Genomic DNA, 17,618 nt, shown 5'->3' on the forward strand with positions numbered 1-17,618 from the left:
GCCAAGAGGAAAGGAGTCGCTGGCTGGAGGATCCCAGGCAAATGGCCAGCGTCGGCGGGAGCCTCCTGCTGCCAGGGGAGCGGTGCCTGGGACTCCACAGCACCAGCTGCTCCCGCGGGGGAGGGGGTTAGGCCAGCTGCAGCCTGGGACCTGCTGGGAGCTGAGTCCCTTGGTCACCAGGAGGCGGCGGGAATGGACAGCTTTGTGCTGCCGATCGGACACGAGAGACAAGGGACGGAAAAGAGCTCCTCACACTCCCCTGTGGGCCAGGAAGCTGTCTCGTCTCCCAGCGACAGGACTTCGCTTGTTACCTAATCATCGGCAGGAAACGCAGCAGACACTAACACACATTCTTAAAGCGTAGAACCTTTGAGAAGCACAACCACCACAGATGTGGCCCCTCCGGCCTGGGAGGCCTCATTCTGGAGCCAAATGACATTTCACAAACTCTGCGTCGGCCATGCATTCGCTCAGGTCACCGAGTGAAACGCTTTCCTGCACGCACAAGGAGCCGTCGACCCCTGACCCTACACATCCAATTCTAACTGCAACGTAGAAGGTGACTGGCTAGTCTGGGCAGGAGCTTGGAGTTAACACCCAGGCAGCCGGTTACCATGTGGCCCAAAGCGCCACGCGCCCTTGACTTCTCCCCGAGAGCCTGTGTCCTGGCTCTTGAAGGTCATGCAAGGTGTGACGGTGGTGTGGTGGCGGCAACGGAGAAATTACCGTCCTATCGGACTGGGGCACAGACACTGACCATAAAAATGGAGGAAAAGACAAAGAAAAGACATTAAGTATTCAGCTGTGAGTCCCTGGAGGTCTTCTGTGATCCCCAAATTAAAAGCAGAGACAAATTAAAAGCAAGCCGCTTCAGGTCACGGACATAGTCAGTGCTTCTCTCCAATGGAAGGACAATTACTCCCCTGTAATCACTCACTCATGTCATGGAAACTGGAAAGGCAAAAAATGTCTTGTTTTTTAATGGAGGAGGGAGGTGCAATGGAATCGAACACAATTTTTAAAGTTGCCCCGGAGAATGTCCCCAGTTCCACGTGCTGCCTCAGTTCCCCTCACACATTCCCATCCCAGGACAGGGCTCTGGTACACATATGGTGGAGAGACCAGGTGGGACAGGAGGGAACAGAACAGCAGCGAGAGGCACGTGCCTGAGAGCCGGGCAGTCTGCTCGGAATCCTGATTCTGCCACCAACAATTTGGGGGACTTTGGGTAAATTACTGTTCCACTGCCTGCCTCAGTTTCCTCATCAGTAAAAGGGGAATAGGAGTCCTTGGCACACAGAGCGGCTATGAAGAAGGAATGAAGCAATATAAGGACGGTGCTGAGAACAGTGTCTGACCCACAGCGAGGGCCACACCAGTCCTGTCATTACCATCCTGTGTGGCAGGAGAGAGAAGAGAAACAGGAGCGTGCACATGAGAGAAAGAAAACATGCCAGAAATAGAGCACACATTACCATTTAAAAAATTGCGCTGGTTTTCTAAAATTTGGTTGATTTCATGGATCCACGTCTGCCGGACACTTGGACTGGATGAATGCAAAACGAAGGTCTCCACCACGTCACCCGTCCTCGACGTCAGAGCAAACTTACAGGGGTCGTTTTCCACACTCTCCTCCAGGCAGAGGCAGCTCACCTGAGAGAGGTTAAACCGTTATCCCCAATGGCCAAAAGGTGGAAGCAACCCAAGTGCCCATCACAGATGAATGTGGATGAACATGGTGTGGCCCATCCACACATCGGAACATTGGTCAGCCTTAAAAAGAAGGCCGTGCTGACGCATGCCACCCTGCGGATGAACCTGGAGGACACTGTGCTCAGTGAGAGAAGCCAGTCTTAAAGAGACGAACACCGCTACGATTCCGTTAGACCAGGTCCCTAGAGTTGTGAAATCCAGAACAGACAGTAGGAGAGAAGCTGCCTGGGTCGGGGGAGATGGAACAGGAGTTAGTGTTTAGTAAGTGTGGTGGTGATGGCTGCACAACATGGGAATGTGCTGAATGCCACCGAGCTATATACTTCAACGTGGCTAAGATGGTACGTGTATGTTATGTGTATTTTACAATGAAAAACAAAACAAAACAAAAAACACATTTATTCTTACTGGCCTGGTGCAAAGTAAAATGGAAACAACCACACTTTGGTAGCCTACCAGGAGTTCAACTAGTAGTTTGAACAATGAACCAGAAATGTAGGCCTGGGATTACCTGTTTTCAAAACTCCTATACAATGACCCAGTGTTTATCACTTCCCCAGGAAGAAAATGACACCATTGGAAAATGTTGATCAATATAACACACGCTATAAAGTTGTGTGTGACATGGCAGGTAAATGTGTAAAACAATTTTCCTGAAGCAAAATATGTAAACTAGCATAGAAAGAGAATTTCTATGGTGATGGAGTGGTTTTCTGCCAAGAGACTTATGGAAAGGGTGAGAGGTGCAGGTGGAGGGTGGGTGGCCATGCAGGGGCCTCAGGCGGTGGGAGGGGCGGGAGGGGTGTGAGAGCGGAGAGGGCCTGCAGCCCAGCTTCATGCCTCCCAGCTGCGTGGACAGAAGACCTTCCCCAGGCCGAAGGGAAGGACACAGGGGGGCTGGAGGCCAAGAGCCGCCTCCCTGGGGGGCTGGAGGAAGAGGGTGTGGTGTCCCAGTTGTGTGCTGAGGCCTCAGAAGGTCTACAGGCTCCCTGTCCCTAAGAGGGACCCTGTCAGTTTGGGGCAGCAGCCCCTACCATAAGGAAGAATATCTGCCTTCTGACCTCAGGACGTGCAGAGGCAAAAAGAACTGGGGTGTGGTGGGGGTGGTGTCTGGCTGTATCTCCTACCTGCAGGACCCCGGGCCTCCTCCTCTGCTTTTCTCTATCTCATCCTTGGTTCCTTGGTTTGCCCCCTTTATGGGACTCAGGGCCATTAGCAGCTCTTTTGTCTTTCTTTTCTATCAGGGAGCAAGCTGCCCCAGGGCACAGGCTGCCGGCTCCTCCGTGCCTGCAGGCCAGCCGAGCACTGAGTGCTTGGGAGGGCAGGAAAGAGCCGGCACAGGGTCAGCTCTCTGCTCTGGTCAAAGAGCCACATCCCAAGCCTGCCTCAGAGTTCAAGGAAGCTGTACATGCTCCTAGAGCAGGTGCAGCACAGAACCCGCCACGGAAGGAGCCAGCCCGTCCAGCGATGGGCACGTGCGGGCGGGTGCGGAAGCGCGACACCGTACCTTGATGCTGTTCTTGAACAGGAAGCCCGGCGTGGAGAAGCCCTTCTTCTTGTCCAGCGGCTCGCTGAAGATGACGATCTGCTCGAAGAGGAACACCCGCCGCTCTCGGCAGCGAGGCAGGAGCCCCGCGTCCTGGTCTGTGACCAAGAACGTGTCCTGCAGGAGCAGCTTGCCCTGGGCGACAATTTTACCCTAAAACGGGGACACGGCAAAGGAAGAGGAGAAGACATTGCAAGCTAAGTGAGGGTGCAGGAAGCTCTGTTTTCACTAGATTCCCTCCCACATTTCTTCTATTCATTTACAGAGCTTAAAATTCTTTTACTGTCATGAGTCCTTAGCCCCAAGGTGAAAAGTTATCTAAATAAAATTCTTGCCAACGTCGGCATAACCCCCTGGCTCAGTTACAGGCACAGAGCGTGGCTCTCGAGCGTCCAGCTCCCCGGAACAGAGGTCACCGAGGCGCGGTCCCCGCACCCTCGGCACCGCGGCCGGGCCAGGGAGCGACGCACGCGGCGTGCTTTCAGAGCTCTCCGGGAGCTTCTGCGTGTGCCTTTTGGAGACCCTCAGCAAAAGGACTTTAAGCCCAAATCTCGAGCCAAACAGCAGGCCAGAAAAATGGTCCCTCTCCTTACTCAACAAAATTTAAAAAGCTGCTGGTTCCGAACCACCTTGAGGATACCAATAGGTAAGATGGAATGTGAGTCGCCTGGCAGAGCCGAGGGAAGTCTATTAGACTAAGATGGGACCCTGGGCCAAGCTCTGGATGGTGCACGGGAAGGCCTCGGCTTGCCCCCTCCTGCCGGAGGGAAACTCCGCTCCAGGCAGCAGCCACAGAGCAGAGTCCTGCCTGTTTCCGCCACCAGGCGCTGGGCTCTGAGCAGAGGAAGGTCCCCAAAAGCAAATCAAATGCTCCAAAAGGAGTGAAGGAAAATATCGATCAGTTTGAAGCGAAGTGAGAGAAGACAGGAAACCAAGCCGACAGGACCAGCCCCCACACGTGCGGTAAACAAGCCGACCCGGCAGGCGATGGAAGCCAGACGGGCAGGGGAAGGAAGGACAGTGCATTACGTCGAATCCCTGCAGCCGCCCGACGTTCATCATGTCGTTGCACCGCTTCGGCACGATGCACATGACCTCCACGGCTCTCTGGGGGTGGGGACACAGCAGAGACGGCCGTCAACTTCCAGGGAAAAGCTGCAGTGCCAACCCCGCCCACACCTCCGAGCCCAGGTCTCCCCCTCCAGCCCTCCGGTGGGTGGGCAGAGGGCCCAGGTGGTGGTGAGACCCACCCTGCCAAGGACGGCTGCTTGGGAGGCCCCCGCGGTGGGGGGTGGGGTAAGTACCTCTAGTTCTGACGTGTCCAGGCTGGCTTTCTTGGAGTACTTGAGGAAGTCCTGCAAGGGGAATGGAGAGGACTGAGCAGGTGCTGGGCGGCAGCAGCTAGCCTTGGGATCGTCCTGGCGGGCCAGGCTCCGGGGTGAGCGCTCCAGTTCTGTTCCTCGTGCTTCCCTCCCAGTAGCACCAGGAAAAGTCCCTCACGCGGACTTCACGCTGCAGCCAAGCCGAGCCCGGCCAGCCCTGCCCGAGCAGGTGGGGCTCCTGCTTCGGTGCAAGCCCAGCTCCGGCCCCTTTACCCCCGTTTCCAACTTTTACAGAAGAAAGAAATCTCGGCACATGGAACTGTCACGTGTCTCGTGGAGACGGCGACCATGCCGAGGAATTTAAATCCATCAAGGGCTGTTGCTGAGCCAACAGCGAGGAACAGGCAGGGATTAAGCATTTAATTTCATCCAAGGCTCAGAGAAGATGAGAAAATATGGAAGGTCAACAGAGTGGAAGGAAAATCATTAGTATTCAAAGGTCTGTGGGGGGCGGGGGAGGGAGTTTACTTCAATCTACATTTTTATTCAGAACTTGATATAAATGAAAAAATTGAGAAAACAGCGTAAAGGTGTCTTATTCCATTTTAAAAAACCTATTCTGAAATATTTAAAATCAGAAATAACAAGACTGCTTCATGTTTTGTTTACAGAAAAGAACCCCGTCACCTCCAGAACCCTCCTTCTCCCTCCCCTGCCGGACCCTCCTTCTCCCTCCCCTGCCGGACCCTCCTTCTCCCTCCCCTGCCGGACCCTCCTTCTCCCTCCCCTCCCGGACCCTCCTTCTCCCTCCCCTCCGGGACCCTCCTTCTCCCTCCCCTCCCGGACCCTCCTTCTCCCTCCCCTCCGGGACCCTCCTTCTCCCTCCCTTCCCGGACCCTCCTTCTCCCCTCACCGTGTCTTGCTTCACCAAACTCCCGACACCAGAACGAGCACCTGGCGAGCCCTTACCTTCAGTAACAGCTGGTATTTCATAATTCTCTGCACTGGTTTGATTAACAAATCTGTGAGTTGCAACCTATGGCCAAGGCGCTGCTTTAAGTCCTGTGGTTTTAAAGGAGAAAAAAAAGATAAGTGTGGCCTTTTTTTTTTTAAAGGGCATTTTTTTAGTCCTTGGCACTTGTCAGAAATGCTCACTACACCAGAATAAAAGTACTGAGAAACGAGGCCACGCTACACAAAAACCAACTAGTGTATACTATTCCTCAGAACGCCCAAAGTTTACACTTTAACCTTCTTGAGCTGTTTTTCAAAACAGTCTTTGCTTTGATGCTTGTTTAAAGACTTCCTTTCAATTGCCTCTTTTTATTCACACACATATTTTCGTTTTAGGCTAAAAATTTAGATCATGAATTATTCTGAATTTGTAATGAGCCTTAAGTTGAAAACAGATTTAAAATGAAAACAAAAACCCTATTTTCACAATGACCCCAGTCTTCTGAATGCTAAGGGATGCGACCACAGACTGAATTCATACTTGTTCTGATTCACAGGAAAGAACCAAACACAGGTCCAGAACTCTTAGACTTGAGGCTAGTTTCCTGGGTAACCATTAATACTTAAAGTTTTGAGAAGCTTAAATTATCACAAAAGATTCAGAAAAACTTTGTTTCTATCTTAGATCTTACCTCAAAAAAGGTGTCAATGTATTCTGAGACAATGTGCTCAGACTTCGGTTTATTCTGACAATAAACTATGTACATGTGCAGCCTTCTCTCCTGGGGATGACAAAGGCAGACAGACGGGTTATAACAACGGAAGTTGGAAGTTCATTAGAATATAAGAGCACACGCACGTTTCAGTACCTTCAGAGAGGAAATTTCCTAAAACAAAATTGCATGGTTTAGACTTGGGAGCACATTCCAGATTCATGACATAGATCAGCCCACTCCTTCGTGGCTCCAGAAACAGACCTCCTTTATCACTCCCTCGGATATGTCAAACCGCCCCCTCCCCCACACACACTCACACACACACACACACACACTCACACACACACACACACACACACACAACACACACACACTCATACACACACACTCACACTCACACACACACTCATACACACACACACACACACACACACACACTCACACACTTACACACTCTACCTGGCAAAGACCAGGCAGCAAAAGAACACGGTTCTCATTACAGGAAGAAACACTCCCACCCTTCAAACCTGCCAATGGCCCTAGAAGCCTGGCTGTTTTTATTGGGAAGAAACAACTCTTTCGTTTCAAATATGAAGGCAGGGCAAGCGGACAGCGAGCCATCCTTAACCTGGCGAAGCTCCAGGTGCGGTGTGCACCCCTGCGGCCCCTCAGAACTACTTTCCAAATGCCAAGTGTCGCCAGCCCGCTGCTCAGTGCGATCAGGAGCACCAAGGCGCAGAGCTGACCGTGGGAAACTGCTGGCATCTCAGCAAATGTTTGTCACCACCTCATTCGCAGTAAAAAATGCCAGCTTCACCTCAGAATGTCCTTATGAAGCAATAAAACACGTTTTGTTAGACTCAACCACGGCAGGCAGCTCTTGAACTCTCTGACACAGGGAGGCCCTCCTCGCACGCTGCCCCCGGCTGCCTCGGGGCGCCCTCGTGTGGCAGCTTTGACCCCGACTCTCTGGCACTGAGCCGGTTGGCTTATTCTTCACACAAACACTTGTGTAAACTGCGAGCTCGAATAGTCTGACAAACCAGTCACTAAACAGGACAGTGTCAGAACAGCACAGAAGCAACAGCATTACACTTACGTGTTTCACAAAGAGGGACCCCAGCTTTTCTGGATCTTCAAGGCACTTCTCCAACTCTCCTAAAAAAAAGCTGAGACGAGAGAAGTATGACAACCACAGAAACCAAATAGCTGTGGACAAGTCCTCATTGTTGGGATGGCAGCGGTGTGTATGATGTATGTCCAAGTTAATATCCCTCCCATGTGTCCGCATTTATGCTCGTTATTTTACTAACCCGAAAACCAATCGATGCTGTACTGAACTTGTGCACGTTTGGGTTAAAATATCCCCTAGGTCTGCAGCTGCTGTGGGAGACACAACCTCGGGGTGCCAATTTCTCTGTCTCATCAGCCAGGACCAGTTAGTGCCCCCTTCCCTGTCACAGCTTAAAAGTCAGCGTTGGGCGTAGAAGTCTGGGTAATAGTACCAAATATCCCTTTATAAAGTCTACAGTCTGTAGAGCCATAAGTTAGAGCGGCTCCCAAAGCTGACCGAGCATTTATCCGAGTCCAACTGGATTAGATATTATAGGAGATATAACAATTAACACCGGGGCTCAAGAGTCCTACCTTCCATTAGGAGAGAGAGGTACGGAAATAATAAAACCCCACATGAGACACACCCTGGCAATCCCTCCTTGTATTTGTAGTGTGTGTTCAGATTCAGAAGCTCTCTTGCACGTGTCATCTGCCTGGAGGGAGCACTCCTGTCTAGAGTGGTCGGGGCTCACGGGGCAGCGAGCACCTGACTGGGTGTAGGAGGCGATGACAGGTGCTCTAGGCTCAGGAATGCGATGCACACACAGACAGGAAGGCAGGAGCTGCCCACATGATGGGAACTGAACTGTCCACCACAGCACCAGCAGCTGACAGGGAGCACTCCCTGCATTAAGGATTTTTAAAGTCAGCAGCAAGATGACCTGAGGGACGGACGTGCGGTGACCAGCTCCGCAGGCCGGGTGGCTGCTGTAGCGTCAGCCCCAACCCGGATCTCGTTATGGCAGGCGTGGCAATGTACTGCGACCAAATCTGACTTCCATGGGCAATCATGTCCACGCTTTCCATTAAGGCTGAGTTGGAAGATGAGCATCTTCAAGACCCTCTGAGTGTAATCGGTATTTATTCAGGAGGTGGCTGCAATTCTTTAGAAATATGTATCGAGGCTTACTCTATGCAGATGATGTTCTAAGTGCTTCACATGTATTAACTCGGTTCCCGTTCACAGAAATCCCATGGGGGGTGGGGGGTGGTCACACTATGACCCAGGTATGTAGCTGAAGACGGTGGCACAGAGAGGGGACATCAAGGGCTCAAGGTCAGGCCTGGGCTATGAACCAGGTGGTGAGGCTCGGCACCCTGAGGTGGGGCCCCTGGATGGACTAGCAGGAAGGAGATAAGACCCTTGCATGGGCCATGAAATGCTACCACAAAACTCCTCGGCCCATCAGTACTTCCTGTGCACCAGCTGCCTCCCCCAGCTGCACAGGCAAGGAAATGCAATGACCCAATGCCTCTCCGTCCCCGTCGCTGACATGCGGGGGTCTGACTGTGCCGCGGTGTGCACACCACCAAGCGGGACGTGGGTTTTACGTACTCTCTGTGCCAGTCATAAATCTGATGGATGTTGCCAAATACAATCTTGTCCTTTCCTTTCATGTCATCAGGAACACCATCTTCTTTCATAAGTGCCATGTAGCCCTATAATGAAATATTTAAAAATAGGTTTATTACACTGAACATGTTTGTACCAAGTAATGGTTTAGTAATAAGGGACAAAACACATATACCATGTCTTATAACCAATTCTTTATTTAAAAACAAATAAAAATCCTATATGGAAAGGGTCCTTAACTGGCACTTGAACAACACAGGGGTTGAGGGGTGCCAACCCCAGTGCCCCCAAAAATACACATATAACTTAACTTCCAACTAATAGCCTATTGTTGACCAGAGCCTACCAATAACAAAGTCAATTAATACATCTTTTCTATGTTGTATGTAGTACATACTGTATTCTTACAATAAAGTAAGCTAGAGAAAAGAAAATGTTATTAAGAAAACCATAAGAGAAAATACATTTACAGTATTTAATGAAAATAAAATCCACATGCAAGTGGACCATGCAGTTCAAACCCTTGATGTTCAAGGGCCAGTGTGTACATTTAAGCAGAACAGACACTGTTACATTCATTGCCATGGTTTTCTCTCCATGCGTCATCACAGTCCTTCTAAGGAACTGAAGAAGTTTAAATACATGTAGATGGTTCCATAAAACAAATCATCTTATAAATATTAACTATTTGCCCAGAAACATTTCCTCTGTTCGCAGCATTTCTCATATAAACATTTTCTTTTCTTTTTGGATTATTTCCATAATTTATTAAAGCAGTATTCAACTATACTCTTTTCATAGATTGATTTTTTTTAAACAATGGCTGATTAAATATGTTGCTAAAATATGGTTAAAACTTCTATTTAACGCACATGGAATTCAGCCTGTACCAGAACCTCTTAAGTATTCAAGTGACTTCTTTTGCTGTTAACAATGACTGTAGACAAAGCAAGTATGGTAACTCTTTGTGTTACACGTTTAACTTACTAGCCATTCCTTTTAATAGAATATAGACCCCCAAAAGCATTGTCCCACACATATGTGCAAAGTTGAAGGGGTAGGTGATAAGATTTTATGCTATAAAAATAGCTCTATGATGAGCTGAGTTTATGGAGAAGATCATGCTCTGAGCTTAAAGGCAGGGAGAAGCCTGGAGGCGCTCCTTGACCCCGGCAGTGGTTTCTGGTGGCTACGCAGGGCTTAGCGACCTCCGGGCAATGAAAACGGTGAGACGTGTGTCTGGGAAAATGATAAGCAAATGGCCTGGTGCATCCGCTGACCATTCTCTGAAGATTCAGGATGGAACTGAATCCACAGCTGGGCCCAGACTCTGGTAACCAGTGATGTTCGCATTTCTGTGGTGATATCTACCTCTTGTAAAATTAATTAAAGGCAAGACTCCCATATAATAGCTACAATGGTTAGATATCATAATTTTAAAACTTAATTATTAAAAAATGAGCATGTCAGGTACATTAGACAGAAAGAGGCCTTGAAAAGTGAATACTGGTTGTTAAGATAATTGGCTCAACTTTATTTTTTAGTAATGCTTCCCCACCCCCGTCAAAAATGTCTTTAAAGCTTTGGAGAAAGTCTCAGTGTTAAAATGTAACATGATACCCCTTTGTGGACTCTGGGGACCGATACAGGTTATTAAATCTCTGAAAACATACCTCTACCACATAGCCGAGGTCCCGCACGTAGTCACGCTCTGTCTCCACTAATTCTTGCAAAACGTAGCTAGAAGGAGAGAGGAAAAGTGTTTACAATCTAGACTCTTCATTTTCTAAAGGAATTCTTCCGCACTTTTGCTTTTGTCGGGGCAGACTCCCCCAGGAATGTGAAGAAACATGTCAGACTTGCACCACAGAGTCTCTAATCCTGAGTGTCCCAAATCCAGGGAGGTGCACCTGGGTGACCCCTGAGGGCTGTGGAGGTCACAAGACACTTCCCACTCAGGGTGAACCCCCACCACCAGACCCGATCACATAAAGGAACCACCAAGAGAAGCACAGACATAATGCATGACACTGCAGGAAGCAGGCTTTTGTTTGTAATGATTAAGTCATTGTAAACTTCTCTGAACATACATGAAAAAAACTTAACACAGAAGTGTTTCTCTTTGTAAGGTTCAGTAACTGCATACGGCCACTCAGGTAACAGAAGACAATTACTTATCAGCAGAGCACATCCTCACCCAGCTAGCCTGAAGTCGTTCCTTCCTTGGTTCATTCATTCATTCATTCATTCAACCAGCCAACGCTGACTAAGCACCTCCCATGTGCGCACATCACCTAGGTGCCCGGACACAGCCCCTATGCAGCTTACCAGTGTTCTTTTCCTCCAAAGGCAAGTATAACCTAATATTTATCAGGGCTCTTTCTTCTTCCTTCACTATAAGATACTTTACTGGAACAGAGAAACACTACCACTAAGAGATATTCAGAAAATATTACGGTTTTGGGGACTGAATTTAATTTTATGTTGCCTTCTTTTTCCTTCACAACTGTGCATACAATAGGAAGTATAGGAGTTTCTCACCACATATTCGAGGAGATATTCTTGTCTCGAATTTATGAATAAATAAGAATGATTTGTGCCCTGGCTGGTGTGGCTCAGTGGTTGAGTGTTGTCCCATGCATCAAAAGGTCATGATCAGGGCACATGCCTGGGGGTTGCAGCTTGATCCCCAGTAGCGGGTATGCAAGAGGCAGCCAATCAATGTTTCTTTCTCATCTTTGATGTTTCTTTCTCTCCCTCTCCTTCCTCTCTCTAAAAATCAATAAAGACATATTAAAAATTAAGTTGCATAATATACAAATAAAACAATAAAAACTGTAGTGATGGCTGACTGAGCCCTGTGGGGGCCTGAGGGCTTTTCACGCATATGTGTAGCTACTCAGAAACCCTGGGTCTCCTCATGGCGCTCAGTCAGACATGAGACCCAGTCTCAGTTCCAAAGGTGACAGTGACAGGAGGAAAGCCACCCAAACAATGACAGTGCAAACATGTGTGTCTTACTGCCGTCTCTTTAGGGAGCTGGACTTCCTTTCTTCCATCTCATCGATCGGCGAGGAGGAGGAGAGAAGGGAATTGTCTGAAGGGTTGAAGGAGGGGCTGCTGCTGTCTCCCTGGTCAACGAGGAGGGAGCTGGGACGATCCTCCAGCGCCTGAAAGAAATGACATCCCCAATCACGCTTCTGCCCAGAGTCATCAGGGCTGAAATCTGGGTAAGAAAATCTCACACTCAGAAGATACAGAGCTGATCGCAAAATTTAAAAAATCTATTTTTGTGAAATTATACAGTATTTAATAACAATCCTCCCAACTTTATTAAAAAACTGAATAAAAGGAGCTGGATAAAAGAGGAACATTAGAATAAAAAAAAAATTTTATAGCCTTTGATATAGTTTCTTCTTATTACAAATAATTAGAAAAATATACATGTTTACACCAGAGCACTGCACCCAATTCAAATCCAGAAATTGTCTTTTCAGTTATATTCCTGCCTTTTGAAAGTGTGATTGGTTCAGAAATGTGTGCCATTGCCTCGATTGCCCGGTTTACCCCATACGTCCACCCACGTGCCTTACCGTGGGCTACATGGCAGCATCCACCATCTGTATTTTAGTTTAAACAAACTTGGTTTGTTTCTTGATGATCTATGAAGCCTCGATTCATACTCTGGTGCACACAGATCACTCCGCTAACAATGATGCGGTCTTGGGGACACTTGCACTTCCTGTCTGTCTCTTCTGGAGGAAGCAGGCATGCTGGCCTCAATTACTGATCAAACCTGCCCCCCACCCCCACCCCTCGGATTTTAGTTTCTGCAGAAGATTGTTTTGTTGTTGTATCTACTGTAGAACCTCAAGCCAAGCTTTGCAGGTGATTAAATCTGGGAGTTAAATATTGGTGACTTCTCTCTCTGGATTAACGTGACGATTTGCAACTGATTCCTTTTTCATTGGTACATATTGCTTTTTTTTCTTAGCCTGAATTCACAAAGCATAGGTTAGAGTTTGAAAGTTTCCGAAGCAGCCCTGCTGGACATTCAGAGATGACCGAGAAGTATTTAGCGACTTGAACCGGGAAAATGTGATTGACTCATCTTCAAACAAAAAACCCAACACAAACTGCAAGAACACAGTATTTCCTACCAAATTCAAACCTCAACGCGTGTCCTGTTTTCTCCCCTTCAGAGAACAATGCTGACTCCGTCACGAAGCACAGCTTGGAGGACACAAAGTCTGTGCATGCCATCTTGTTCATCACACCCACGGAGCTGTGGAAACACACCAACTGCTGCTCTGACTTGGGAAGTGCAGTTGGGGAACAGGGTTTAATGAGAGAAGAGCACTCTGAGTTTCAAATAAATAGCTATTGACCTTTCCTGGCAGCGAGTGATTTGCAGCGAGAGCGGAGGCTGGCCACCCGCTGGTTCTGGAGATCCTGCAGGAGGCGAGTCTGAAGAATGAGGAGAGGAAGCTCTGCTCTGCCTCCTGTCCAGACTCCCAGCAGCTGACGCTCGGAATTAACTGTCCACTTGAATGGTGAGAAAAAGAAGGCAGTGAGAAATGTCCCAGAGGTGCCCTCGCCCAGGAGCGAGTGAGGTCAAGTCTTGGACTTCAGTGATGTCTGCGAGGCAGTTTCGGTAGCGGGTGGAAAGGCTGTCTGGACAGAGACATGGCTGGTCCAGACGAGGTGGGCCGCCCAGAGAGACCTGGGTGCACACACCGACAGTGCGCAGTCAGGGTTGCGTGTTCTCTTCACATTCATGCCGTCCACTCCCTCAACGCTGCCCACTGCCTCTTCCACAAGCAGGGTGCGCGGGGAAAGGCCGCCACAGCCACAGCTGCCCGGGGCCCGGGTTGGCAGATTCGGATGAATGACTTGCGGGATCCTCTGCGCCTGGCGGTGTTTTGGCGGATAGGTAGGTTCTTGCCAACTTCTTTCTTAGATGAAGAAAGGTCTTGTAGCGAGTCTCTCTTCTGAGGCTGGTTTTGGTAAATTATATCTTAAAAGTTGCTGATGTCATCCAGGTTTTCAAATTTACTTTTAAAGAGTTGAACAAAGTAATGTTACGACTGCTTCAATTTCCTGTTTGCTGCTCCCCTACAACTTCTTATTTTGTGAATTTGTGCTCTGTTTCTTTTCTTCTTTTTTTTTTTTCAGGTTACCTGATATCTATATTTTTTGAAAGAACCATTTTGTGGTTTTATATATTCTACTATTTTTCTCTTTTCCAGCTCAATAATTTGTTTTTATCTCTATGAACTCATTCCTTCTGCTTTGGCTTATTTTTTTGTTCTTCTACTATCTTGAGTTAGATGTTTACTTCATTAATCCCCATTCTTTCTTGTATCTCACTTTATATTTAGAACAACGAACGGAAGAAAACCCCAAAGTCAAATCCCAGCAGCCACTATAGCTGTCCGTTGCTGTTGCCGCATTGCTGATGCTCAGGGGAGATAATACACCAAAGATACACAATCTCTCAGGAACGTGGAGACAGGAGAAAGGAGCAAATCCAGGAAGGCTTCTGGGTGGTTCTGACTTTTCAGGTAGAATGCTCAGGTTTTCAGGTCAGGAGGTTCCTTGAATACTTCTGCATAGGAGTCGAGCACCTTCGCCCCAGTCCAACCCATGAATACCTCGCTTCCGATGCATAAACCATTCAGGGTTCAAACCCTATGAAGGTGCCTGAGCCTAAGAGATCACCATCCACGTGGAAATGAACATGATGCACGTGGTTGGATGGGCAGGAGCAACTCAGAGTCCCAGGGGCCAGGATAGGGTGAAGAATATTAAAAACATTCACCAGGGTGTTTACCCACTAAAGTAGTTCCTGTTCGTCATGGGAGGATCAGTGACAGGAAATCAACACAGTTATGTTTCTCTTGGACCAGGAAAAAAGGCAGAATCTAGATCACGTTCCATGGAGGGTGGAGAAGGGGCGAGTCCATCAGAAAAAGAATAAGTGTGGTTTCCCCACTGGGAAGGAGAGGCATCAGTGAATGTCCACACGACGAACGCTTGCTAGGAGCTTAACAAACCGCACTCCATGCACGGTCCCAGCTCACAGCTGAGAGGCAGTAAGTAGGAGAGTTTCAACCCACATCTACCTGACTCCCAAACCTATGCCCTTCCCGCAATGCCAACAACTTCATGCCTGTTAACTTCAGAAGAGACGTGAGTGAGAGAGCTGCAAAGGAGGAATAAACCAGTAAGAGGGGAAAGCGACAGCCATAGACTCCTCTCCTTTAGCAGTCATCTAAGTGCATCACAGCAAATCTCCGCCCACTTAAAGGGGAATGTGATTTACATATGTGCAGACTACGGCCGGCAGGTTGACAAAGCGTTGCCTTAAAGCATTTCTTGGGAGAACTATTTAAATTCACAGACACGGATGATTTTCATGGTCATATCACTGATGTGTATGAAAGGCTGTTTTTAAACTGTTTAAGGATGCTTGAAACGCACTGATTACAATGTAAGCGGCCTGGGTTGGCACCATTCATCAGCTCTCCCTCAAAGAGACAGCCAGGGTGAGGTTTAACTTCGTTCCTACGGACACGATCCGCAATTCTTGACCAGTGGCGTCGAGTTCTTTCTTATCTGCCAACTCCTCGCAGGCTTCCTTGTCTAACTTCCTCACTTCCTGTCTGACTTCGAAGCCCACTGCGCCTCTGCCCTGCTGGTTTTAACCTGTGTCTGTTCACAGTAAGACTCTGCAACGGTGGCTTTTCTAAGTTCTGTGAGCCCTTCCAGTGAACTACTGAACCCGAGGGTGGTCCTGGGGACCCGACTCTGGCAGCTGGTACAAGTGAGGGTGGCCTTGGGCACGCTCCACTGTGCAAGAAGTCACAGACACATTCTGCAGCCCACATGACAAGGGCACAAGAGCAATGCATGGACAAGGCCCATGCACTGCAGCGGCATGCAGCGCTCCGAGCCTCTTCCTCGGAAAGCCTTACCATCTTGCTTTTCACGAGTTCCTCAATTGCACTGACAAGCTCGGCTGCACTCGGCGTTTCGGAGCTGGTGGGGCGGACTAAGAGCCGAGAAGAGGCCTATGGAAGAAGTTAAGAAAAAGAAAGGGGGGAGGGGGATGCCTCAAGTTAGTCACTGGACAGACAGGAAATCCTCCTGCAAGCTCAAGCTCTTCTTAAAAGTAATTCCAGACAAAAAGACCACAAGTTTGTCTTTGTTTGCATTTATTTAAAGTCATCCTTCTAAATTTACAATATTCTGACATGAAGTATTAAATAAAACCTGTCTGGGATACATGTGGAAAGCAGACTGTGTCTGTTTTCAATCCGCAGCCATGTAACATCGAAACGCTTTTCAGAGAGGTGCCTGGGCACGGGAGAACCCTAACTGTAACTTTTGCAATTGCTGGCTGGGCTATTGGCGAAGGAGAAAAGAAATATAGACTCTGATCAATGGAAGAATGAGAGGCTTAAGGTCTAATGAGTGAATCCTTAAATAATCAGGAAACAAAACAAGATACTAAAAATGGCTTTACTGTGCCTACGGGGTTGAAAGAAGGAAATGAGAAAGAAAAGGAACCAGGGCACGCTGAGCAGACAGGGAGGAGGGGGACGAGCTCACCATTTCCTGTGCCATCCACTTCCCCAATCATTAGTGCAGGGTACAGAAGATCTGTGGCCTCACAAGCTATCAGGCGCCGTGTACGGCGAGAATCAGGGTACACAGGGGTGACACTTAAGGAATTTGGGGGAAGGGCTACTGCATTCAAGTTCAGTAATTAGCAAACACCGTGTGTTTGCAGATTACTTGCGCTGTTCATCGATTGGAAACTAGAAGAGGGGCGTAATATGAGCCTCGCTTCATATTAAGGGCAGCGGAGATACATGCGACACACAGCTAGCTGTCCTAACGATGCACTTCTCACAGCAGACAGCACGGATTTATACATTCACAACGAGGCTTTTACATGTGTGGATTCAGCTATGCACTTTGCAAAACAAATGTTGGCTTGGTCTAATGAAATCTGGAATATGAGGTGAAGAAAACAAGGAAAAAAATTCAAATGGAGAGGTAAGGGAACTGAGCCAAAACAGACACAGAACACAAATCAACATAATGCTGTCGTGAAAGTTTACAAAAAGAGAAAACAGAACAAAACAAAATATTAGTCACAAGATATATACTCTCTGGGAACATCACTATAGATTTTTGTAAATGAAGAACTGCTGTTGATAATACCCAATGAGGTAACACAATAACCAATAAACCATTTTAGCAAACAGAAGAATTATCGTGCAGTCAATCCACTGTGTAAGTGGAGAAAAAAATACTCTTACTTGGTAACTAACCAGGCCTAGCACCTCCCTTTTGGCTGACCATGCAGATCTAAGACATTTCAGTGTTCTGCTTTTAAGAATGGTACAGCTTAGAATACTACGAAAACAGCTTAGGGATTGTTAGAGAAATGACGCACCCCATTTCCCGATGAGTCCGCTCTGTGCAGAGGGGTGAGGTCCTCTTTCATCTCTGCTCCCACCCACCCCCGACAGTGGAGGGTGTGCACCTCAGTCGCCCCAAACTCCAGACTCAAACCCAAGCTACATCCTCCAGCCAAGACCCGCAGCTCCCTGACTGCGTGCTGACTGCCAGGAGGGGAGGAGGAGGTCAGCTCTGCAGAGAAGGTC

General features: G+C 48.2%; 1 protein-coding gene across 1 annotated transcript in view; it reads right to left on the reverse strand.

Annotated features, from left to right (window-relative positions):
• TRIO (trio Rho guanine nucleotide exchange factor) overlaps positions 1-17,618 on the reverse strand; it is a 305,380-nt gene that overhangs the window by 14,761 nt on the left and 273,001 nt on the right. The window contains exons 37-47 of the mRNA XM_054715266.1: positions 15,918-16,013; positions 11,962-12,110; positions 10,614-10,680; positions 8,923-9,026; positions 7,351-7,420; positions 6,228-6,317; positions 5,551-5,643; positions 4,564-4,614; positions 4,289-4,366; positions 3,221-3,412; positions 1,476-1,653 (exon numbers count right to left, since the gene is read on the reverse strand). Of these exons, the coding sequence (XP_054571241.1) occupies positions 1,476-1,653; positions 3,221-3,412; positions 4,289-4,366; positions 4,564-4,614; positions 5,551-5,643; positions 6,228-6,317; positions 7,351-7,420; positions 8,923-9,026; positions 10,614-10,680; positions 11,962-12,110; positions 15,918-16,013 (1,168 nt within the window). The remainder of the gene's footprint in view (positions 1-1,475; positions 1,654-3,220; positions 3,413-4,288; positions 4,367-4,563; positions 4,615-5,550; positions 5,644-6,227; positions 6,318-7,350; positions 7,421-8,922; positions 9,027-10,613; positions 10,681-11,961; positions 12,111-15,917; positions 16,014-17,618) is intronic.

The sequence above is a fragment of the Eptesicus fuscus genome, chromosome 4 (assembly GCF_027574615.1).
Source record: "Eptesicus fuscus isolate TK198812 chromosome 4, DD_ASM_mEF_20220401, whole genome shotgun sequence".
Lineage (NCBI taxonomy): Eukaryota > Metazoa > Chordata > Mammalia > Chiroptera > Vespertilionidae > Eptesicus > Eptesicus fuscus.